This window comes from Microcebus murinus, chromosome 2 (assembly GCF_040939455.1).
Source record: "Microcebus murinus isolate Inina chromosome 2, M.murinus_Inina_mat1.0, whole genome shotgun sequence".
NCBI classification, from domain to species: domain Eukaryota; kingdom Metazoa; phylum Chordata; class Mammalia; order Primates; family Cheirogaleidae; genus Microcebus; species Microcebus murinus.
The window spans coordinates 117,539,033-117,565,125 of record NC_134105.1 but is presented as its reverse complement, the minus strand read 5'-3'; the positions used below and the strand labels follow the sequence as shown (position 1 = coordinate 117,565,125).

The following is a 26,093-nucleotide window of genomic DNA, read 5'->3' as shown; positions in this document are numbered from 1 at the left end:
TAACAATTAACTCTTCAATTTTATTTGTGTACTAGCATTTATATCATTAAATGAAATAAACCTTATGGGCTGTATTTATTATAATTTTTAGTTACTTGATTTCATTTACACCATAGGTTTTCAAGAAAAGTTTTGTTTCACTTGGCAATATTTGGAAATATTTCACAGCTGGTATGAAGATCTTAAAAGCAGAATGTTACTTTGCTACCATACATAGGAAAAGAAAAAATTTAAATTGTGTACAAGATCCATGATAAATTTCAGCTTCCAAGATAAAAATAAAAGGAGGAAAACAATAGAAAAGAAGAAAGCATTAGATAAAAATGTGATCTCCTTCTCTCAATACATATATTTGCTCCACAGACCGAAGTTGGAAGTGAAGGTGTAGTGAGAAATATGTAGCATAACCGGTGGAGCCTTCTAATGACTGATGATGCTGACAGATTGTTTTATCTGCTCTACAATGTCAAAATTTAAAAATTATAATAATCAAATTTTTAATAATAAAAGGTAATAATGTTCACTTTGAAAATAAACTTTTAGGTTCATTCTGGTACCCCAGAGTTTCAACCTGTAAGTGTAGTATTAGGCTTTGGTCACAGTTTTGGCTGAATATTTAATTTTTAAAAAGGCTTCCCTTCAGCTAAAACGTATGTTTGGTATAATACTTGTTATTGTTGTTATTTTTTTTTTTACTCTTAAATGTTGGAAAATTTTTTTCCTGGTTGAGAATATAAATAAATTGAGTTACTTTGTGTTAACTTTCAATATAGACCAGGTCTGGGTGCTATGTTTCTTAGCCAGGGGAGAGAAGGTCTTGCTTGGAGCATACTGCACAAAACAAAAATGAAATATAGTAGCCAGACTCTCCCTTTTATCCTGCAAATGGTTTATTCCCAAGGTGGCTTGGGAATATCACATTATAATTATTTGGCTTAATTTGCTCTTCATTTAGATTTGAAATACAGATTTCAAACATTTTCTAAAGAACAAAAGAGATTATGTCAACATGTTTCAGGAGATAATTTAAGTTAGACATAAAGAACATAGTTCTGATTATGAAGTGTTAGTGGAGCCTGAGGAGGTATGATTAATGCACTTTTTAGATCATGACATGATTCCTAAACGGACTTATTTAAAAGGTGTAGGAGGTGTGAAAATCTTAATTTTTAAATGGTGAAGTTTCCACCTGGGTACTGTCAGTAACTTTCAGAAATGATGATTAACGGGAATGATGGTTAAAGGGAGTGATGATTACAACAACACAAGGAAAATGGCAATTAACAGAATAGCAATAGCAAGGAGCTTGAACCAACTGCAAAACAAGCAAGGCTTCTGAAGACTCCCAACAACTCGTGTCTTCATGGGTTTCAGAGCCCGGTCCCACTGGGTCAGGATGGCATTTCTGGCTCCTGGCCACTTGCCTGGGCCCACCAGCCTAAACTGGTAGGGGCTGCAAGGGCCAAAGAAAACTTCCACAGCCAATTTGGGATCTGTGAGAAACAGCCACGGGATGTTGAGCTTTGCTCCAATGAAAGAGGCAAGTTCATCCATGTAAGCAACATAATCCGTCTGTATGGTCTCGCTGGTGCCAAACCTAGAGGTGGGACAGGAAACACCACTGTGGATATCCAAAGTCTATGTAGAAACAAGAACAGGGAAAAGCCTCACATCTTTTACCAATGTCAATGTCTTCTGTAAGTAAGAAGAATAGCGCTCCCTTATCCTGTACTTTGTAGTTTTTTCAAAGAATTTTCATATTGGTCTCATTTGAAAATTCCTCAACACTGCAAGGCAGCTGAGAAAGCTATTTTAATCTCCATTTACAAATGGATAAACGGTCTTTTGCCCAAGTGAAGTTACTAGTTCATGGCCTGAGCTAATTAGTGACAGGACTAGAAATGGAGAGCCCAGTTCTCCAGATTCATTCTCATTTTGCTGAGCTGTCTTCATTACAGGCATCTGTTTGATGTATCCTCTACATCGTGGAGGATTTATGGGCTAGAGAATAGAAGTCCACATCCATGTGCTCCCAGACTCCTTTGATTTCTGGTTCTTTCTGGGCCTCCCTTCTGTAATGTATTTGCAAGAGCCCTGGAGGCCTAAAACTGTATAATGTAGATTCTCAGTCCCACTATTCACTATTTTGCACTTAAGTGGATTTAATACAATGTCAGGTACAAAGTAGGTCTTTAATTCTCTGTTGAATGGAGAATGTAGCTCACAACTGTAATATTAACGGCTTCATTCAGGATCATTTAAGATTAAAACAAGCATTCGTTCTATTCCCTTGCCATGTCAAAAAAAAAAAAAAAAAAAATAAAACAAGCATTCACGAATTCTGACTTTTCCGTGGAAATCCTAGACCCCCATTATAATAGGTGTTCTTACCATTTGAGCTTTCTTCCCATTTTTTCATCGATGTCATTCATCATATCTTTCTCAGAAGGCAAAGTACAAGTTCCTGAAAAAGAGGGAAAGACATGATAATAGTTAAATGAGTCTAGCATAGGACCAGCCTGCAATGCTCGTTCTTAAATAATTAATTATGAATCGTATTAATATTTCCATTTTTTGTCACTGTCCAGCAAAATAAAATCACAAACAAATGAACAGGGAATCATTTTGAGAGACACACAATTCATTCTTAGTCTTCTCAGAGCTGATACTTCTCACAATAATTTAAAACCATTGCCTGAATATCATTGCATCTTTGCTCTCAAACTGGTTACCAGATGTTTAAAATCAGTTTCATGGATTATATTCTAATCTCTCAGTCATATTTTAAGAATGTTATCTAATAAATTGTAGTGAAACAGAGGTAAATGAATATCAATTTATCAAGATTTAAGGGGAAAAAAAACTTCATAGGATATAATCCTGCTTTGGCCAGAAAAGGGTATTTCCAGCAGATAAGATGTAGAATTTACCGAAGCCCCAAGTGTTTCCCTGAAGAGCCAACAGATCTTGAATGTAACTGAGGATATGGACTGCCCACAAGTCACCAAGGACACAAGAGAGCCCCAGAGACAAGATCTTAGTTGAAGCTGCCCCAGGATTTCAGGCTTATATAGGTTTACAGAGTTCTCTGAAACTCAGACCAAAATTTGCTTTTGTGCCCAGAGATACTTTAAATCTAGGATGATTTCTTTGGCATTCTCGGAATCATCTTGAATGAGATTAGAACTTCCAGCCCAGATATGATTGTGACCTACAAAGACTTGCTTAATTTCCCATTCCGGCTATCTTTATAGGGAGGGTTACTTGAACTGCTTTTGTAGATATGGCCTGGTTCTAGACCTTGAAACCTGTCTTGATCTTGGGCATGAGAAGAGATTGAGAGAAAAGAGACTGAGTTTGATAGCCCCACCAGGTACTGCCACGGGGTTGCTTGTTATTAGCCCCTCTGTCCTGGTACTCTGGTTCTCCACAGTTAGGTTGTTTGCCTTGTCTTTCACTTCCCCTCTGTCTTGCACCCCAATTCCCTATCAATTGCTTTGTTTCCTATCTTCAGAGCCTAAGTTACAACTCTTGTCCTCACCGAGAGTAAGTACCCCACCCTTCCCTTAATGCCAGACTTTCTGGGCATGCACCCTAAGTGGAAGTCTGAGTAGAATTTCGTGCCATCACCTTCCTGGATACTTGGTCTTATGATCACCATCTGCCCATAATTGTATTCACGCCTCAGTGTGAATCTGATCCTAGCACCTACTGCTGGAGGATGCTGTGCCTTCCTTGCCAAATGTCAATCAAGTTTGTTGTTTCCTTTTCTCTTTAAAACATAGGAACTCAGTATTCTTATATCTTAGAGACTGAGCATCTAGCATAGCTAGAGACTTTCTGTCTCTAAGGATCCATTGTTTGTCCTTATCTAACAAATGGTAGGAAAGAAAATAGTAGCAGAAATACCAATGCTTTTCTAGCACTCACATTTTCCATAAAGGTGGATATGTAAAATTGGCTGGATATTGGTTTGGAAACATCTTTTCTTATTACTCTTTTAAGCAAGGAAATTCAACTGAGTCTTGAAGCCAAAATTTTATAAAGTTGTCATGCACTAAAGACAGGAGCTCTGGTGTTCTCAAGTCTAATAAATGATCTTCGGTAATTATCAGCTCTAAGGAGTTATAAGTCACAAAAGACTCCTCTAATAATATCCTCTACTATTGCATATATAATCTTATATAATATACTTTCAATTGTTTATAAAATATAGCAATAAAGAATATAGAATTATAGACTCTTGAAAATTGTATGGTACCCTTGTAATTAAGATAATTATTTTCACAAAGACCCAAAGTTATTCTCACTGGCATTCATCTTCCCCATCAATAAACTTCTTCTTCTACTTACCCTTTATTACTTGTGCTGCCCAGCGGGCTTGGAGGTCAGCTGTGGGGATGGCAGCCCCAAGGGACTGGACAAGGCCAATTATTGCCATGGTAGACTTCTCTAGTAGAGGGGGGAAGATGCCTTTAAACAAGGTGACCTCATTGCTTCTGCTTTTGATAATGGACTCATCAAGGAAGGGGTAGGCACTTTCATAGCCTGTTGCAAAAATGACACAGTCAATGGCCTCAAACATGGTCCCGTCCTCAAAAATGGCTGAGGTCTCCGTGAACTCCTTCACGTTAGGCTTAATGGACACGGTGCCACACAGGATGCGGGCTGGGAGGTCATCATTAAACACAGGCTCTTTCCTCAGGACTCTGTGTGGAAAATAGAGACAATCGCTAGAACTCTAAGTATTTCCCTTTTGTTTATTGGTCCATGTGCAAATGGATAAGGAAAGAGAAAACTACCGAGGATATTTTTCTGAGCCATGGAGTAGTGCCAGTAGGGTTGAAGAACAAAACTGATGTAAAGCATCATTGTAAAGTAAGAGAAGCTGCTGTTTGCTGGTCCTGTCTCTAGTCTCTGTGATCTCTCTCTTCTCTTCCATGGAGCTCTTTCCAAATACAGAATAAACACCCATGCTCAGTCCGCTGTTAAAGCCTCTTTCAGGAAAAATCCTAAAGTCTGAGTACCTGGGTATTTGTATTTTTTCTTCGCTACTTATTAACTGTGGACCTTGATAAGATTAAGGTTTCTTAAATTTTTGGTGCCTCAGGTTTCTCATCTGGAATGACAATCACATTGGTACCTACCTCACAAGGTCACTAGGAGAGCTAAAGAATTTGAAGAATTTTGCATAGTCTGTCGCACGTGCATACTGCTCAAAATGCTAGTGTCCGTTCTTAATCCAGTATACTCCGAGCTGGTCATTGCAGTGTAAAGAAAGATCAATGAGGAGGGAGGAAGTCAAAGGTGGGAAAGCCACAGCTGGCCTCTACAGAGGGGTGAGGTATGAGCCCTGTGCAGACAAAGGGACAAGGCAGGCGAGGGAGGGAGCACCTGGGAATTTAAACAAGGCCAGGAAACGAGAGGGTGGGGGCGCGGTTTGAAGCTTTGGCCACTGCAAGTCTCAAAAAAGAGAGCCTTTGACTATTTATTATTCAGTAATAATTTTAAAGGGTGAGGTTAAATCTGAACCTAGAGGTGAACTTGAGTAAAGTTGGAGGGAAGGGCATTGTTCTTGTATGGCTGTGGAAGCTGAGAGAGAAAGCCACAGGCAGATTCCACCAGGGAAGAAACTGAGCCAGACAACGAATGAGCTCCGTTGGAATCCTGGTTGGAAAGAGCCTGGTCTCCACTGCGTTTATTACCTGCCACTTATTTTAAACTTGCTGCCATCAGGTTTTCAGTTGAACCTGTTCTTGTCAAGGCCACCAGAACTGGTGTGCCAGATCAATGGTGCACTCTCGTTTCTCATTTTACTCAAATTATTAGTAGCACTTAACACAGTTGATGGGTTCCTCCTTCTTAAAACCCATTTGGCTTGCAAGTCATCACTCTCTATTGGTTCTTTTCCTTCCTACCTGGCTATCCTTTCTCTAACTCCTGCTGATATCCTCTCCTCTCTCTGAACAATGGCCCCCAGACCTTTTGTCTCCTCCACCTATACTCATTCTTTAGGAAATGTCATCAAGTTTTTTTTTCTTTAAGAACTACCTATATTCTAATGACTCTTAACATCTTACATATGGTGTGAGCCTCCCCCGGATTGTGTTTCTCTCTGCTGCTCAACATTCGTCTACCTGAATGTCTAACAGGCATTTGAACTCTCATACGTCTAAAACTAAACTTGTGCTTCTCCTGCAGCCTTTCACATTTCAGTAAATGTCAACTCCATCCTTGCTCGGCTTAGAGTCTTGAAGACATCCTTGACCCCTTTCTTGTTCTCACATTTTTTATCAGTCCAACAAAGTCCTGTTTGGGTCTACCTTCAAGCTCTCTCCAGAATCTGCCCACGCTGACACTCACTCTATGATCCTAGTTCAGACCACCATCCCCTCCCACCTGGGTTCTGGACAATAGCTTCTTAACTGGTCCCGTTACTTCCTTCCTTGCCCTACTTACTCCTCTACATTGTACGATGAGCACAGCGGCCAGAGTGACCTCTTCAATGTTAACTTAGGTCTTGTCACTGCTTTGCTCAGATGCCTGCTATGACTGCTCATTGCTATCAGAGGAAAAGCCAGAGTCCTTATGATGGTCTGTAAGGCCCAACCCCATCTGGCTATTTTTATTTCTCTGGTTTTATCTCCTGGTACTCTCCTCTCATCCTCTTTTCTCCAGGAAGAGAAGCCCATTGCTGTTTGTGGAACACGCCAGCCATACCCAAAGGCAGTGACCTGGCTGTGTCCTCTATCTGGAATCCCCTTCCCGAGACATCCTCACGGCTCTCCTTCTTCCTGAGACCTACTCTGAGGACTCTACTGGAAATTGTCCTGATGCACTTGCCATCACCCTTGCCTGCTTTGTCTTCTTCACAGCACACATCACCATGTGATCTTCTGCTAATTGCTTCTTGTCTGTTTCCCACTACTTAGCAGATGGGCTCCATGAGGACAGGGATTTTTCCTGTTTTTTTCAGTGCTGTGTCCACAGAGCTTAACACAGGAATTGACACAAGATAAATACTTTTAAATATCTGTTGAATTAATGAATTCAAGCTGATGTCAGGAATTTATAGCTTGGATTTTTTCTTCCATGTTAAAGACATTTCTTATATTACTGGCTTGGAGGATGTTATAGAGGAAGGTGAGGAGGAGAATGAAGGTGGAAGCATTGTGGCATGCATGTGCCCAATGGAAGGGCTACGTTCACGGGTGGGTGATGAGAGTGTAGGATAGAGAAAGTTCTCTTGCCTTGCTTAACTTTGCTGTTAAGTGAGAGGCAATAGGGCAAGTGGCTAAGAGGGAGGGGCTCTGAAATCAGCAGATCTGGGTTGGTTTTGAATACAGTTTCTGTTACCTGACTGTGGGACTGTGGTAATGCTATTAACTACACTGAACCCTCAGTTTCCTCATCTCTAAACAGGGGATATTAATAGAGCCCTCCTCACAATTATTGTGAGGATAAAATGAGATAACATATATTAGAGCCTTTGAAAACCTTGCTAGGGCTCTGACACATATTAAGTGCTTCAAACATGTTGACTATGATTATCATTATTCTAGTGACTAATTCCTGAGGCATTATATAATGTTCCAGCTGTGTTAATCTAGTAAGAAGGCTTGCAAAATAGGAAATCACTCCTAATTTTTCATCCTTTGAGATGTGAACTGTAATTACTCCACTAATGTTTTGATTTGTTTGGGGTTACGACACACATTAAAGGTTGTTGACACAGAAACAAAAGCCAGCAAGCATATCACATTCAACTCGGCATTACCCATTTAAAGGCATCAAGCCATAGTTCTCGTGCTTGAATCTTGCATTCATCTGCTTCACGTACAACCAGTTCGAGATGGCTGTCGGTAAGTTGTTCTTGAGCAAGGTTTTGAATCGAGTGACAATCATCATGTCCCAAGGGTAGCCATCGTCCCACACCCGGCTCATCACCCAGGAGCCACTTCTGGAGCTGATGATGACCTTACAAAACACCAGTTCAACCGTGAACATAGTGACGTTTGTAGCAGACACTGTGGTACACTCCCCAGATGCCCCTTGAGGAATGGACTTATTGGCCCAGCTGTTGAGAGTGTGCCAGAAGCCACCCTCATCTGTCGGCTTTCTTTGGGAGTTGTTTTGGCTGAAGAGAGGGTCCTCACCCAAGGTCTTATGCTGTCTGAGTTTCCTGCTCTGGTGACCTGTTGACGCAGACATGTAAAGGTCCATGCCTCATCCCGATTTGGGACAATGCCAAAGGGTCGCCCAGCTTCAGAGCAAGGTGAAGGAAGGAAGCTTCCTTTCCTTCCTGCAGAGGTATTGATCCTGAAAACACTCCCAAACAAACTTCCTGACTCTAATCTACATTCAGGGTCGGCCACCCTGTCATACCGTTGTAGGGAAATGTCTATATTTTCATCAAATCTTCTCTGGCATAGGTGACCAATAGCTGAATTCCAGTCATATTTACCCTAGTGCTTATCTGACTATTGCCGTCTACAAACAAGCAATCGTGATCTCAAAATAGGCATTTGGTACTAAAATGCCTGCCAGCAAGAAAGCATGAAATTTGGAATCAGAAAACCATAGACTCAAATCCTAGTTCTCCTATTTACTAATGATGTGACTTGGGGAAAAGTTTAACTTCTCTAATCTGATTTTCTCATTCCTAAAATGGAGAGAATCAGAACACACCTCATCAAATTTGTGTGAGAATTAAGTCCATGTGATAACCTATGCAAGATGGCTAACATTACCTGGCATGCAGTATGTGTGCAGTAAATGTCAGTTTCCCTTCCTTCCCCATTCTGTTTTGTTAATCTCTAACAATGCAGTTTTTCAGACTTTCTTTTTCTTTTCTTTTAAAGGTAATTTTTAGGCCGGGCGCTGTGGCTCACGCCTGTAATCCTAGCTCTTGGGAGGCCGAGGCGGGCGGATTGCTCAAGGTCAGGAGTTCAAAACCAGCCTGAGCAAGAGCGAGACCCCGTCTCTACTATAAATAGAAAGAAATTAATTGGCCAACTGATATATATATAAAAAATTAGCCGGGCATGGTGGCACATGCCTGTAGTCCCAGCTACCCGGGAGGCTGAGGCAGAGAAGGATCACTCGAGCCCAGGAGTTTGAGGTTGCTGTGAGCTAGGCTGACGCCACGGCACTCACTCTAGCCTGGGCAACAAAGCGAGACTCTGTCTCAAAAAAAAAAAAAAATAAAAAAAAATAAAGGTAATTTTTAAACAAAATGTCACTTCAAGGCATTTCTTATAAGAGAAGCTAGACCAAGAGGAGATTGAAAAATCAATTGAGAGTCTCCAAAATTGATCTTTCTTCCCTCTAGTTTTTCACATACACAAATACAAATTTCTTAAAACTATGGTTTCATCATATCTTTCTTCAGTTTGAGAAACTGAAATGATTTACTTTTATTTATGGAGAAATCCAAATTTTTCAGCCTGTCATTCATGTCTTTAAAATATATGACATAACCTGACTCCAATCTTTCCTTCCTGTTTTAATTCCTGTAACTTCTCTGTTCCTTAGAATCACAAGGCTTAGCTTTTAGTCCTATAACACTTTGGTGGTTCAAATATTAATTTACTCTATGACTTACAAGAAGACAATTGACATTCCTGGTCCTCAGTTATCTTTTTCTGTAAAATGGTCATAATAAAACTCTACTACCTTCTTCCCCAAATCAGAGGAGCTCATGTATATGCAGGTATTTGAGTACCATAATATATCATATGAATTGTTAATATTAAGAAACTCTATTTCAGCAAGATGAATCTACAATAATCAGATATGCAGGGCTCATTCCTGTCTTCAAATCTTTGCTCATACCATTTTCCCTTCCATGACCAGTCTCTGTCACCTCTTCAATCATATGATCTATATTTATCCTTCAAGGACTGGTTCAGTTCTACTTCCTTTGTGAGACCCCCGGGTCTGGAATCATAGCATTTAGTGCCTGAATCACTTGTTTATCCTTTGTCCCAGTGGCAGTTCTAGTTCCAGGGCAGGAATCATGTCTGTTCCATTCACCACTCTCTCTCCAGCACCCAAGCCAGTGCCTGGTATGTAGTAGGCTCTCAATAAATAGCCATGGAATGAATGCATGGATGAATGAATAAGTAAATGAATAAATGAATCACTCTATATTACTTAAATCATGTTCCAATCATTAAATCTCTAACAAGTCCAAAATGTAGATACATTTTTTTATGTGTTTTACCATAGAGAAACCTGAAATTCAAGGGAATGAAGAAGTTGCCCAGGAGTCTCAGAGTCATAACCTTAAACCTAAATCTGCACTGGTTTTAGATCAGACACATTATAGGCATCATATGTCTTGAGACTGTTGTATGACAACATCACTCCTTTCCAATGTTCTGCCTTTCTCTATTTATTTATTTATTTATTTTTTATTTCTGGATATTATGGGGGTACAAATGTTTAGGTTATGTGTGTTGCCTTCCTCCCCTCCCCCTGCAGTCAGAGGTTTAAGTGTGTCCTTCCCCCAGATGGTGCACCTTGCACTCATTACGTGTATACTTGTTTCCCCAAAAATAAGACCTACCCATAAAATAAGCCCTAGCGGATTTCTAAGCATTTGCGCAATAGAAGCCCTACCCCGAAAATAAGACCTAGTGATGGGCGTGGCTACTCAGTGCATCTGCACAACCCATGCATTTTTGTGGCAGAGTGGTAAAGATGAGCAGCCCTTCTCATCTGCCCCATCTTGACAGCTACTACCCCAGAGGTGACCGGAAAGGCGGGCAGCCCCACCAACAAGGTCGGCTCCCCCTGTCAGGTCCCGGCCATCCTGTGTGTGCTGCGAGTTGAAGCTTTGAGGGGAAAATAACACATCCCCTGAAAATAAGCCCTAGGGTGTCTTCTTGAGGAAAAATAAATATAAGACCCTGTTTTATTTTGGGGGAAACACGGTAGGAATAACATTTATCGGACAGGGGCAGGTGGGAGGGAGGGATGGGGTGGGCATATACATACATATTGAGTGCCATGTGCACCATCTGGGGGATGGACACGCTTGAAGCTCTGACTGTGGGGAGGAGGAAGGCAACACACGTAACCTCAACATTTGTACCCCCATAATATGCTGAAACAAACAACAACAACAACAACAACAACAACAACAAAAACCTTACCTGTTGCCTAGGGAAGCTCGGCTACACGAAATAGCACTTAGCTTTCACAGCAGATGCCCTCCGCCCACCTTATTCCACATCACCCCTTCCAGATGGCAGTGACCGTCTCTGTCTCTGCAGGGACAGTGCCCCAGGAACAGGGAAGCGGTACCTGGCGAGCTGTGTGGCTGAGTTCCGTGGCGATGTCACAGCCCGAGTTCCCCAGGCCAACCACCAGGACTCGCTTTCCCTTGAACGCGCCCGGCTCCTTATAGTCCCTGCTGTGGAGGCATTTGCCTTTAAAACGTTTTAGTCCTGAGTGGAAAATGGGAAACACATGAATCAGTCTGATTTCCTTTAAAAAACACCAAACTACTTTCACAGAAGTGACCTTGTGAGTGGATGTACTCACAATAATATGGAATTTTAACACTCCAAGTACGTTAGATTTAGAAGAAGTATATTTAAATTTAACCTGTTTGTACTTTGAGAGGAAAAAAATAACATTATTAAGGTATTCATGACCAACCTGAGCAAGAGCAAGACCTCGTCTCTACTAAACATAGAAGAAATTAATTGGCCAACTAAATACATATAGAAAAAAAATCAGCCAGGCATGGTGGCGCATGCCTGTAGTCCCAGCTACTCGGGAGGCTGAGGCAGGAGGATCGCTTGAGCCCAGGAGTTTGAGGTTGCTGTGAGCTAGGCTGACGCCACAGCATTTTAGCCCAGGCAACAGAGTGAGACTCTGTCTCAAAAAAAAAAAAATAATAATAATAATTCATTCTTACCAGATGTATAGATGGCAGTTTGAATTTCAGCATTTTGGCCTTACCTGGAAAGGACTCTTTTGGTATGTTGGGGTACACATGATGTCCAGAACAAATCATCACAGCATCAAAGATAGCTGATTCTTTTTTGCCATCTTTTTCAGTGATAACCTCCCATTGGCCAGTAATTGAGAAATTCGGGCACTTATTTACACGGGACACAAGGGTCTAAAAGAAATATAGAAAGAAACCTTCTTTTGTGAAGGCACATATTATGAATTTCAAAGTCCCTCAAAATAAATCAAAACACTAAATACACACACACACGCACACACACACACATCCCTGCATGGTTTTTTGTGCATGACCAGTGTTTTCTGCAGTACAAGAGTGACATGTCTAGGAGACATGACAGTGAATTTAATTATAGTGTACAAGAGGCGTGCACCATGTATAGTAATTGGCGATCAATAATTTTTGTAACAATCACTTTGTAACACCTCTCTAGCTATTTCTTTTTTTAATATTATTGTTGTGTTAAGATAAAAGATATCCTCTATAGTTAGGATGAATGTTTTCCTCAAGCTTTAGTGTGTATAAGAACCATCTAGAAAGCTTGTTAAAATACAGATTCCTGGGTCACATTCCCAGATGATTCAGTTCAGTAGGTGAGCAGCAGAGCATGAAAACTTAAGTTTCTAACACACTCTCAGGTGATGTTGATGCTACTTGACTATACCCTGAGTAGCTCTTGACTAGATTATCAATAAATATTTATTCACAGCGAAACGTCTGCCTGTTAGTGTGCTTCCTCTTTTAAAAAAAAATCTTTTATTTCTTCTGGTTATATTGGAAAAAGAACCTCTATTTGGTATTAATTGTTCTTAAAATTTTATTATATAGTATTTCATACATATTGGTGACTATAAACACACATGTAACATTTTTGATACTTATGAAATATAATAATAAATGAGCTCTTATGAATTAATAGGATTTTGCACATCATTTATTTAGAATAACTGATATTATTTAGTTATGCTATTGCAAATGACATCTTTTTTAGATTATAGTTTCTGTTTGTGGCTGGTTTACAGAAATTTAATTGATTTTTATATATTGTTTTTGCATAACACCACCTCGCCTAATTTTTTTATTGTTATTAATTCTAATAATTTGTAGATTCTTTTGGGTTTAGTAGATAGGCAATCATATTCTCTATAATAATGATGTCTTTCTTTTTTCAAGCTATTATTTCCTTTATTTTCTTTACTTAGTGTTTCTTAAATTTCTTACGATTATTGAAAATAAATTGCAATAATAAGGAATCTTTATTTTGTTCTGGACTTTAAAGGGAATGCTTCTGGCCGGGCGCTGTGGCTCACGCCTGTAATCCTAGCTCTTGGGAGGCCGAGGCGGGCGGATTGCTCAAGGTCAGGAGTTCAAAACCAGCCTGAGCAAGAGTGAGACCCCGTCTCTACTATAAATAGAAAGAAATTAATTGGCCAACTGATATATATATAAAAAAAATTAAAAAAAAAATAAAAAAAAATAAAGGGAATGCTTCTAACTTTTCACTATTTAGCACAGCATTGTCTGATAGCAATATAATATGAGCAACGTATGTAATTTTAAAATTTCTAGTAGTCAAATTCAAAAGTGAAACAATGTATAATTTAATCCAATTTTATCTGATATATTTAAGTTTTAATATTTAATCAAAATAAAATCCAGTCTGTATTTTATATGTGTAGCACATCTCAGTTTTGTGACTTAGAGGTACCATTTTGAACAGTGCAGATTTAAGATAATGCTTGTGTATGTTTTGATGATTCAAGAAAAGTCCCTTCTAATCTTAGTTTGGTGAGAATTTTCCTTTTTTGTTTCTTTCAAGCACAAATGAGTACTAAATTTCAGTTAATATCTTTTCTGAATTTGTTAAATAAACATGATTTTCTGCCTGTAACAGATTTTTTGTAGTAAATTATAGATTTATATTTGATATTAAAATATTTTCATATCCTTCAAGCAAACTCGACTCAATAAAGACAGTTGACGGGCATATACATACATAATGAGTGAGATGTGCACCATCTGAGGGATGGTCACGCTGGAGAATCAGACGTGTGGGGGGAGGGGGGAAAGGGCATTTATTGAAACCTTAAAATCTGTACCCCCATAATATGCTGAAATAAAAAAAAACCACAAAAAAACAAAAAAACACTTTGTTGGTTTTGTTTTGGGAGAATTTTTGCATGAATTTTCATGAAGGAGATTGGCTTGTAATTTTCCTAATTCATATTATCCTATCTGCTTTTGATATCAAGGTTATAATGTCATAGAATTAGTTTGGGAATCACACTTCCTTTTCTAATCTCTGAAAGAGTTTATAAAATATTGAAATAATTTGTTCATTGCAAATTTGAAAGTACTCTCCTGTGGAACTGTTTATTTTCTTTATGGGAGGATTTTTATTTTTATTTATTTATTTATTTATTTTTATTTTTAGCATATTATGGGGGTACAAATGTTAAGGTTACATATATTGCTCATGCCCCCTCCCCCCACCTCGAGTCAGAGCTTCAAACATGACAATCTATGGGAGGATTTTTAATTTCTAGGTCAAAGGAACTATAGATCATCAAAGGGCTATTCAGGCTTTCTACTTCTTCCTGAGTGAATTTTGGTAAATTTAAAAAAAAGATTTAAAAAATTTAACCAATGTAAAATATTATCTGGCAAACACTTTTATACTATTTCATCTGCATCTATTTTGTTTACCTTTTAATTTTCAATATTATTTATTTGTGCCTTTGCTAATTTTTTTCTTAAATTGCCAGCTATTCATGTTTTCTTTGTTTTATTAAAGAATAAATTTATCAAAAAATAAATTTATCAAGAATAAATTTTAAATTTTGTTAATATGCTTTATTTTCTATTTTATAATTTCTTTTTATTATCCCCTTCATTCTATGTCCTTTGAGTTTATTCTGCTTTTCTTTTACTAATTTCTTTTTTTTTATTTCAGCATATTATGGGGGTACAAATTTTTTTTTTTTTTTTTTTTTTTTGAGACAGAGTCTCGCTTTGTTGTCCAGGCTAGAGTGAGTGCCGTGGCGTCAGCCTAGCTCACAGCAACCTCAAACTCCTGGGCTCGAGTGATCCTTCTGCCTCAGCCTCCCGAGTAGCTGGGACTACAGGCATGTGCCACCATGCCCGGCTAATTTTTTATATATATATCAGTTGGCCAATTAATTTCTTTCTATTTATAGTAGAGACGGGGTCTCACTCTTGCTCAGGCTGGTTTTGAACTCCTGACCTTGAGCAATCCGCACCTCGGCCTCCCAAGAGCTAGGATTACAGGCGTGAGCCACAGCGCCCGGCCGGGTACAAATTTTAAGGTTTCAAATAATGCTCTTGTTCCCCTACCCCCACAATTACTAATTTCTTAAATTTCCTTACCTTATTAGTTTTTAGGTCTTTTTTACTTTCTAATATAAGCATTTATGTTTAAAATTGTCATGAAAATATAGCTCTCTATGCTTCCTACAAATATTGATACTAATATACAGAAGCTACATTATTATCATTTATAAATACTTTTAAATTCTCATTGAAATTTCTTCTTTGACCTATATGTTATTTAGAAAAAAAGAATTTTTAATTGCCAAATTCATGGCTATTTTACGCATTTTTTTGTTTTGTTATTGATTTCTAAGTTAGTGGAATTTTAGTCTAAGAACCCTCTGTGGTCAAATTTTATGAATTTCCCACATATTCTTGAGAAGAAGATATTAATATATTCTCTAAATCTAGAGTTAGAGAGGTCACACTGTTAAAAATGTTGACAAATAAGAAAGGGATAGTGAAAAGAAACAAATGAAAATCCAACAATAGACGTGGACTTCATTGTTATGCCAACAGTTAGTTTGTTGACAGCATCTTACCTTAAATTGTATGTATTTCAGGAGGTTCTTTTCTTTGGCAAATGCAATAATATATTCCTGGATCTTGCTGTTGTGCATAAAGTTGGGAAAGTCATCAGGATATGGGAAGTCTGGGAAACACATCATCTCCTTGGAAGAGTTGGTGAAGACCGACTGGTAAATGCTAGCTCTGCCCTCTTCTGCATGGTCCTGTGAATGTATAGTTTCAAATGAAGGAGAAATGGTAAAAAAGGGTACTGATCATGTTCGGGGCCAGTCCTAAGTAATTACTGTCATTCCTTAGTATCCACAGGGGATTGGTTCCAGAACCCCTGTGGACAACAATATCTGGGGTACTCAAATCTCTTATATAAAATGGCTTGTATAATTTGCATATAACCTATACACAACCTCCTATATACTTTAAACCATCTCTAGGTTACTTATTAGTATACATAATGCAATATAAATGCTAAATAAGTAGTTGTATTGTTTCTAAAATTTGTAATATTTTTATTGTATTGTTATTTTTATTGTGTTTTTTCCCAAATATTTTCTATCTGTGATTGGTTGAATCCTCAGATGTGGCACCATAAATGAAGAGGGCCAACTGTATACTCATTTGAGTTGGCCTTTATCCACAAGTAAATTCAGTAATATGACATACAAGTTAACTTTACTTAAACAATTAATGCTAATCAAGGGAACTTAGAATATGGAAGAATATATTCTTCTTAATATGTTTTCTAAGGGAAACAAATTTTGAATATCATTATTTTTTTAGGAATATGTAATTAGAATCCTTTTTTTCTTGAGCCATTAAATATGGTGCCAGATATTTCCCAAAATTTATCTTTGAATGATTTTAATGTGTCAACTTATGAGCATGAGCATCTAATGGTCAATTTATAAAAACAAACAATGACAGATGGCTGTTAATAACATTTGTAAATATGAGCATTTTAAAACTTAATCTTTTAAAATTAAGCTTAGAATTTCTACACTGTATAAAATAATTAGTACAACCCCTATGGAAAATAGTTTGAGATCACTCAAAAACTAAAAATAGACCTACCATTCAATCCTGCAATCCCATTAGGTGTCTACATAAAAGAAAAGAAGGCTTTTCATCAAAAAGACGCATGCACTCAAATGTTTATTGTAGCACAATTCACAATTGTGAAGATGTGGAATCAACCCAAGTGGCCATCAATTTATGAGTGGATTAATAAAACGTGGTATATGTACACCATGAGTGCTACTCAACCATTAAAAAAAGGTGAATTAATACCTTTTGCAAACATCTGGATAGAACTGGAGACCATTTTCCTAAGTGAAGTATCTCAAGAATGGATATACAAATACCACATACGCTCACTATTAAACTGAAACTGACTGACGAGCACATATATGCACAGAAGGAAGTAAAACTCAGTGGAAATCAAGCATGGAGGAGGGGGTAGGAAGGAAGGGGCCCAAACTTACCTAATGGGTACAATGAACACTATTTGTGTGATGGGCACAGTTGTAACCAGGACTCAGACATTACAAAAGCAACTCGTGTAACATAAAACATTTGTACCCCCTTAATATTTTGAAATAAAAAATAATAATGTGTTAACTATGATGAACCTAACATCTAGAATTTATAGGCATTGCATGCCTTTTGAGCATTTATGTAGGTAATAAAGATTTAACTTTCAGCTATGTAAAACTATCTGAATTGGCTATACGAACTCTGAGAAGCTATAGAACTATGATAATAAAACTTTAGAGGAGCTATTAAGTGATGACGAAGGAAGAAAAAGAACATTGAAGAAAGAATGATCAGCAATAAGAAGATTGTGACATTGTGTTGTGGTTCTCAACCTTGGCCACACACTGGAATAAACTGCGGAGCTTTAAAAGAAAACAAGAGACGTGTGGCCCCCTCTGAGAAAATTTGATTTAATTGGCTGGGAGTTTTAACAGCTCTTCAGGGAATTCTAAAGTGCAGCCAAGTTGATAGTCGCAGTCCAGAGTTACACAAATAGCAGCTAATGACCAACAAACTAGCGTTACTGCAGAAGAGCTCATCACAGAACACATTTGTTACAGCTGTGAGCTCTGCAAAGCAAGCTGTCGAAGTGAGTAAAAGGCATCAAGTTAAAGGAAAATACTGTTAGGAGCATGATTAGGAAAAGGTGGAATCTTAGTTTAACTCTCTTGAACCCCAAGGCTCATTATGAGTAGGCCACAGGTCTAGGTGGAATGACTTTCTTTCTCAGGAGCTCTCAAACAATAAATTAATAAGTCTAAATTTTGGCCTGAAGTTTCATGATGAAAGGTCAAATTGTAGATCTCTATGTACAGTTGCTAGTTCATAATGGAAGCATTGAATATGGGACATTTCTGATTAGCGTTCACATAACTCAAAGTTGTCAGGGTCCCCAGAATATGAATTTTTAGTATATTATTGTAACAGTACAATCATGTCAAAAGCCAATATGGCTGCAGACTGGTTATAGACAAGTAACTATTAACAAACAGTTAATCAAGTTTTCGCCATGCTCATTTCAGAAAACGATGTGATCTTGATCTAGGGCATGAGTTTTCTGCTGCTCATGTGTTCTGTTGGCCCTGTTAATATGTATGTGGGGCGGGAAAGTAAAGGAATTTGTAGCTAGTGGTGAGTTGAGCAGTTTGATAGAGAAAATAACCAGCATAAGGAGAGAGGGAACATTAAAGAACACGTTGATATACTGTCTAGGAAAAAAACCAGAGGGAGAGTTAATAAAGTGTTGTATGCTCAGAAAAAAACAAACTTCTATTCATGAAAACCTCATGCTGAAATTCAAAAAATTTCCTGATTTATTGTCTGGGGAGCTCTTGAGAAAGAAAAAAATTTCACCTAGACCTGTGGCCCAGTCACAAATTATTTTATTGTCTCTGTGATCAAAGAAAGTGAGAGAAATATGTTATTCTGACTCTTGATCAAGGTTAGAAGTCGGCACTAGAAGGACTTAGGGAAGTGCTATAGGAGACAGCTTCAAAAGTATAAACTAGCTGCACTCTTCATGTTTTTCACACTTGACGAATGATTGGATCCCTCTAAAAGAAAACATAAAAGAATGTAAAATGCTGACTTTAGAAATGAAAAGTCATGGAAGTACAAAATTAGCACAACTACATAACATAATCTCATAATGTGAATACTAGTACATTGCCACAGACTCCTAAGGGTGTTTGAGAAACCCTGCTGTTTATGACATCATTCTCAATCTATAAGTCCCCTCACAGTGGCAACCTCTCAATAACCAGGGATATTAGTTTCTTGTGGCTGCTGTAAGAAATCACCACAAACTTTGATGGCTTAAAAGAATAGAGATTGGATCACGCCTGTAATCCTAGCACTCTGGGAGGCCGAGGTGAATGGATCATTTGAGCTCAGGAGTTCAAGACCAGCCTGAGCAAGAGCAAGACCCCGTCTCTACTAAAAATGGAAAGAAATTATCTGGACAACTAAAAATATATAGAAAAAATTAGCTGGGCATGGTGGCACATGCTTGTAGTCCCAGCTACTCAGGAAGCTGAGGTAGAAGGATCGCTTGAGCCCAGGAATTTGAGGTTGCTGTGAGCTAGGCTGACGCCACGGCACTCTGGCCCAGGCAATAGCCTGAGACTGTTTAAAAAAAAAAAAAAAATAGGGATTTATTCTTTCACAGTTATGGAGGCTGGCGGATGAAAATCAGCATCACTGGGCTGCAAACAGGGAGTTGGCAGGGCTATGAAGGCTCTAGAAGAGATTTAATCCCTTCCTCTTCCAGCGTACGGTGCATGCCAGCATTCCTTGGCGTTTTCAATGCCAAGAGGCCACCTATATTCCTTAGATTGTGGCTCCTTTGTCCAACTTCAAGGTCGGAGCACAGCATCTTAAGATGTCTTTCTTCTGAGGTCATCACATCACCATCTCTCTTCTGTCTTTCTGTGTTAAATCTCTCTACTTCCTCTTTAGAAGGACACATGTTATGGCATTTGGGGCTCACCAAATCACACAGGAAAATCTCTCTGTCTCAAGATTTTTAACTTAATTGTATTTGAAAATGTCCTTTTTCCTGATAAGGTAACCTTTACAGGTCCCAGAAATTAGGATGCTCTATATTTGTCCATTATTCTGTTGTTCAGCCCACTGGCCCCCAAAGATTCACATCCATCCCACATGTAAAATATATGCACCCTATCCCAACATCTTCAAAGTCTCCACCTATTGCAGCATGAAATCAAATTCCAACTCTCACCGGTGTATTATCAGCTCATAAATCCCAAATCTCATCATCTAAATAATCTAAACAAGGTATGGGTGAAATTGTGGGCATGAACCATCATGGGGCAAAGTTCTTTTCCATCTGTGGATCTGAGAAACTAGAAAACAAGTTACCTTTTTCCAAAATACAATGGGGGAAGAGCATGAATGACATTCCTATTCCAAAAGGGAGAAAAAAGAAGAAAGGAAGGAATCACCAATCCCAAGCAATTTTGAAGCCCAGCAGAACAAACTACATTAGGTTTCAAGGCCTGTGAATAATCCTTTGTGCCCTCAAGCCCCTGCCTCCTGGGCCTGAGTTGCTACCCTTTGGGCTATCCTTTCATTTTCTTGAAGAGTAGCACATGTTTGCAGTTGAATAATAGTTTTATTAACCTACAATACCAGGTTCAAAGTCTTCCTTGAGCAGTGAGACAGCAGCAAAGCCTTTTGCTGTATTTCCCAAAGTTTTACAAAGTAAATTTGAATATGAGGCTTTAAGAGCACTGCATAGAAAATGTGGCCAGGCCAAGAGGTCACTTGGTGGAGTGGCACCTAGCAATTTGCAGAGGGATAAAGAATGTAGGCTGGAGGGAAAGGCAATCTGGAATTGGAGTCTTCTCTTCGCCGTTTACCAGCTGTGTGATTTTTTTTTCTTTCCTTTTTAAGCTTCAGATTAATTTGTAAAAGAAAAATAATCATACCTAGCTTCTAGGATTATTATAAAGCTAGAAATAAATGGGAAATCATTTGACAGTTAGGAAGTGCTCAATAAAATAGACCTAAGAGTCATCACTATGCAAAGTTGAAGCCCTGCCAGCCATTCCAGTAATGTAATCAAGGCTCCACAACATCGTACAAGATGCCAGGTGGTTTCCAGAGTTCTTTACAGTGCACAGAATCCCTATGTTAATAAGAATAATATCTCATGTCTATATAGTATGTAAAGAGCTTTACAGATATTGTTTCATTAAAAATAACCATTTTATTGAGGTATATAATATAATACTGATTTTGTATTTGAGGACGACATAGTGGCTTAAAAGCATGCCTTTTTAGAGGGGCTTCCTTAATTTACATATATTAGTGGGCTTATCAGAAGAAAAATAAGACAGATGGGGCAGGCTAGGCCGGCAATGTTCCTAAGTTTAGAAACGCTGATGCAGTGGAGGGCACAGGGAAGCTTCCATTCCACTGTTGTCAGGCAACACAGGAAGTGGTTGAATGAGTGCATATATGTGTGTTTGAGGATAGAGTCTTTATTATAAGTGCACAGAAACAAAAGGGAATTGAAGAACTAGGAAGCACTATATTCTATTCTTGGTTCCGTTGGCAGCTGTATCAATTATGTGGTTTCACACAACCAAAGTTACCCCCTGAAACTTTAAACTCTGTGGTTCAATCACTAAGAAGGCCTCAACAAAACACTAAGGTAACCTCAACAAAAAAATGGGAAAAGCCACTGAAGTTTTAAATGAATAACTCATTTAATTCTAACTGCATAAACCTAATCACTATTTGCCAAAGATTTTATGCCCAAGCGGCCCTCATTAATGATTTGTCGTGGGTGAACTCTGTACGCAGAGGGTGCGAAGCCTATTGTGTAATTCACTTCTGACTTTCAAGGAGGATACTTTCCCGCCTGCCCCTGATGTGGATTCCAAGCCTAATAGGGACAATAGCTGCCATGGTAACAGGTTTGGAAGCCTGTGCTCAAGCAGCATGTTTCTGTGCATGTCCCAACTCACTTCCGTATATTGCAACGATGCCCTACTCACTGAGAATTTCCACAGGCCCCCGATGTCATCGCTCCTCTCAAAGCAGGTAGGCTCCAGCCCCTCTTCCAGACAGCTCCTGATGGAGGCCAAGCCACTGACACCAGCTCCAATGATGGCCACTCTCTTCCCCATGGTCACCTGTGCAAAAGCCCAGAGAACAATTCCAGCAATAGGAGGGCTGAAAACCTATCTATCTATCTATCTATCTATCTATCTATCTATCTATCTATCTATCTATCTATCTATCTATTTGTTAATTTTGGTTTCAGTCTTTGGCTTAATAAGAAACTTCACTTTGCACCCAAGGAAAAAAAATGTTTGGCATTTCTTCTAGTAATCTAACTACATTTTGCATTTCTCTCAAATTTCTAAAGAGATTTTTTTTTCTGAAAAAAGAAGCACTATTTTTTTCATCTAGCTCTCCAAAATTAAGAGTCCAATGATCAGCATATATATTCATCTTCCTTGCCTTGGACCTTTTGTGCTTTTCTTTCTCTGCCAAAGAGAGTGAGCAGGAGAAAGAAAAGGAGATTTGCAACTAAAATGTGTATACACAGATCCAACGACCCAAACATATACATATGTATGGACATGTGAGTGAAAAAGCAAACATGTATGTGTATATATGTGCACACACAGACATATATCTCTGTCTTCTTTCTGCTCTGACACAAGATTTGATAAGGAACAAGATCTGGGGATGTCTGTATTTCAGCATGTCATGTAGTCACCCTCTTTCTCTCACTAGTAATATTCCTCTCAGTTAAATAGAAAAGGCAAGTCTTTAACTAAAAACAACGTCTTCCCATTAGCTGCCACCCCTAATCTCCATTCCCTCCTAAGAAAATTACATTTCCTAGCCTTTTCCTGTTCCTGACACTATGTTTAGGCTCTACTACTACTTCTCCCATTATTGTTTTCTTTTTAGACAAAAATCACAGACTCATGCAAAGAAATAGACTTCAATGATAAAATCGTGACCCACAATTCTCAGAAACAAATGAAGAAACTGCCTGCATTTTACGTCATTCTCATTCTATATTTGCTACAGAACTATAGCATGTTCCTTCTTCTTTTACCAATCCCACTCTCCTCTCTCTCAGCCCTTTATAATATCAACTTTTTTCTGTTTTTTACCTTATCTTTGTCTTCTTTTCTTCTGTATGCCTAAGTCTTGTTCAAGTTGTCTGGGCAGTTTGAAAGAGAAAATACTTTCTGAGCCCACACTCTTGGGGATTATTGGAAAGTGGGAAGAGCTTCTCTTAAAGAGGTAGTCATTTCTTGGTCTTCTACCAGGTGAGCTCACACCACGTCCCCGTGATCGTGATTGGCATTGGGTGGGGAGAATCTGGCCAGTCTCTGTGGCTGTCCAGTTTCTGCTTTTCTGTTGGTTTTGGTAAACACAATCTACTCGTCACACTCCTGGACCCGTGGCCCTGGGATTCAGGTAGTTTCTCCCAAGTGATTTTGGGGTTTTCTATTGCATTTCATCATGAGTTATTTCAAAATTTACCTTATTTTTCTCATTCCTACTTCTTTTGTGGATACCTCTTAGTAGTTCTCCAAACACTAGCAAATTAGCTATTTAATTGAGATAGCCCACCAGCAATGATGGCTTTTCAATACTCTCTCTTTTTATGTCCTCTCTTTTGATATTTGAGGTCAAAGGCCTGTGTTTCTCAAGTTTGCATTTCTTTGTTCCTGGGGACAGTATGTGATCTTGGAAAAGATCAAATTCCATAAATTGATCCCTTAGTTCCAGATAGCAGATGCAGTTAATAGCACTAGGGGGAAGAAGGGTGGATGATGAAAAATTACTTAATAGGTACAATGTATGTTATTTGTGTCATGGATATCCCAAAAGCCCTGACTTGATCACCATGCAATTGATGCATGTAACAAAATAACACATGTAGCCAGTTAATTTTTACAAGTAAAAAAAATTACCAGATAAAATTATGTTGGCAGTAAGACTAAATAAACTGTGCCTAGCTCTCAGTCATGAAATATAGTGAAACTTCTAAAAATTGTTTAGCAATCAACCATATTCCTATATCAGTTAAAATTATGACATCTCACCCATATTAACCATTTAGTCCTTTCATTAAGCAGGTGATATTTAGCATAAACTGGTATATATGTAATTCTTGAGGAATTGACCCTTCATGTCTTTTGGAGATAGGAATTTTCATTTCTGAACCGTGGTGAAGTAGAGAGTCAGACTTCGAATCACTTATAGCCGTGTGGCCTTGGGCAAGTCACTTAACCTCCTCAATTCTTAGTTTCTTCATTAATAAACTGAGAATACTACACTACAATTATCTGGCTGGGTTGTTGCAATGATTTGAGGATTAGAGGGTTTAAACACACACAAAAACACACACACACACATCTGTACACTTATACATATGTGTCTATAAAACTTGGCATGTAGTTAGAAATTAGCAAATCCTAATTATGTGTTATAGGTAAAAATGCAAAAATACCACAGGTTCATTAAATTTTCCAGGGCTGCCATTCAGCCAACATGATTTTATCTTTTCTCATTTTAAGGGCAGGCAGGACCCACCTGATTCTACCATGGCCTCTGACGTTTCTTCTTTAGGAGATGGAAAGGGAACTCTCCTCCTTGCTGCCTTTTGCAGGAATATATTCTATCAGCCGTAGACATTTATTGTCCCATCTCTCTTCAGCCTAGCTTTTGCTTGCCACAATTTTCTGCAAAGCCCCTCTTTCATCTTCAGAATCTAAAATGCCCAGTCCATAGCTGGGGAAGTAGCCACTCCCTGCTTCTTTGTCCCCCCTGAATCCCAAAGCTGTTACAAAGAAACTTTCATCTGTGCACGGCTGCCAAATTATTGTTGCTGCAGGAAGATCTGAGTAGAGGACCTCATATTCTGTCATCTTGCTCCAGATTTTCTTTGTATTTCAAAGAAACTCTTTGTTCTTTTGTCTTCTAATTAACTTTCTAGAGGCAGGGCATATATCTCTTGTGACGCTATGTAGTCATATCTGATAATGTATAATGGTTGAAATGCTCATATAAAATGATGATGGATTTTGCATATTCAGATTTTATTGCCAAAGCTCCTGTTCCAAAGACATGGTCCCTTTATGGTTCATATTCTGAAATAATATTTCAGGAAGGGTTAAGTGCTCAAGGAGGCTTAGACAGTCCATTGTACTCTCTACTACAAATTTAAGAAGCATCACACATGTTTCTAGTTTCAAAGGCAGATGAATGTTGTCTTGATTTTCAAAGATAGGTCTTTTGTATGTTTTTAGTTGTCTATATCATGTACCTGTGGGCCCTAAACCACTGATGTAAAATTATGTAAAAATTCTTCCTTTAATGAGATTTTTATTTTTTTCAATAATAATGATAATGGTGATGATTATGATGATAAAAATAGAATACTTACAGTTTTTCTTAAGAAAAAAGACATATATTATTTGATCTAGCAAGTCTACTCTTGGAAATATGTTCTACAGAAATATAAGCATAAGTAAATTTCAACAAGTTGTGTGAAGAAGTTTTTATTTCAGTGATGTTCAAAGTGTCAAAAAGTAGAGAAAAAAATGACTGCTTTTTGTCAGAGAAATGGATAAATTATTTCATTTCCTCCATGGAATATTCTGCAGGTACTTACAAGCATGAATTAGAGCTATTGAAGATGGCTTGGAGAAATACCACATTAAAGTATTGGAAAGAAAAAATCAATGTGCAGAAAAGTACTCATAATATTGTAATTTCAAAAATAAACAATGATTCTTAAAAATTCTATATAAATGTTAATATAAACACAGGTAAACACTCACTCATATTATCTGTAATGGATTTTGATCAGAGAGAAAAACATGAATGGATATATACCAGGTTGTTAATATGCTTTACCTTGAGGGCTAATCATATGTGAGTAGATGAAAGAGCAAAGACTAAATAAATAAATTAAATAGAAAAAACTATACTAAAAATATTTTGGTAGGGAAAAAATAAAATCTAAATGTTTTAGAACTTAGGTAATAAATGACTACATTTCATCCTGGAACAAACATCAGGTGTAAATTAGAAATCTAAGACAAGGTTCGGCTGTGATTCACTGTGATTTTTGAGCCTTGGATGCACTGTTGAGAAATGTTGACTTAACATTAGATCTAACGATAGGCGTAGAGTGGTTATTTCACTTTTTCTTTTACAA

General features: G+C 38.1%; 1 protein-coding gene across 1 annotated transcript; it reads right to left on the bottom strand.

Annotated features, from left to right (window-relative positions):
* FMO3 (flavin containing dimethylaniline monoxygenase 3) lies at positions 1-23,204 on the bottom strand. Its single transcript, XM_012765165.3, has 9 exons — positions 23,032-23,204; positions 21,895-22,032; positions 15,856-16,044; positions 11,974-12,136; positions 11,311-11,453; positions 7,778-7,977; positions 4,354-4,709; positions 2,392-2,464; positions 1-1,597 (listed from the first exon to the last, which is right to left on the bottom strand). The coding sequence occupies exons 2-9, from the start codon at positions 22,024-22,026 to the stop codon at positions 1,255-1,257; spliced, it is 1,599 nt and encodes a 532-aa protein (XP_012620619.2). The 5' UTR covers positions 22,027-22,032; positions 23,032-23,204; the 3' UTR covers positions 1-1,254.
* Positions 23,205-26,093: the final 2,889 nt, after the last annotated feature.

What these genes read in the sequence shown, in the direction of transcription:
- FMO3 (XM_012765165.3), bottom strand. Translation starts at nt 22,026, where the DNA reads ATGGGGAAGAGAGTGGCCATCATTGGAGCTGGTGTCAGTGGCTTGGCC. An exon ending in GGCTTGATGCCTTTAAATGG is followed by an intron (nt 4,710 to 7,777) that starts GTAATGCCGAGT and finishes TTTTCCACACAG; the next exon opens with AGTCCTGAGGAAAGAGCCTG. An exon ending in ATGGGAAGAAAGCTCAAATG is followed by an intron (nt 1,598 to 2,391) that starts GTAAGAACACCT and finishes TCCCACCTCTAG; the next exon opens with GTTTGGCACCAGCGAGACCA.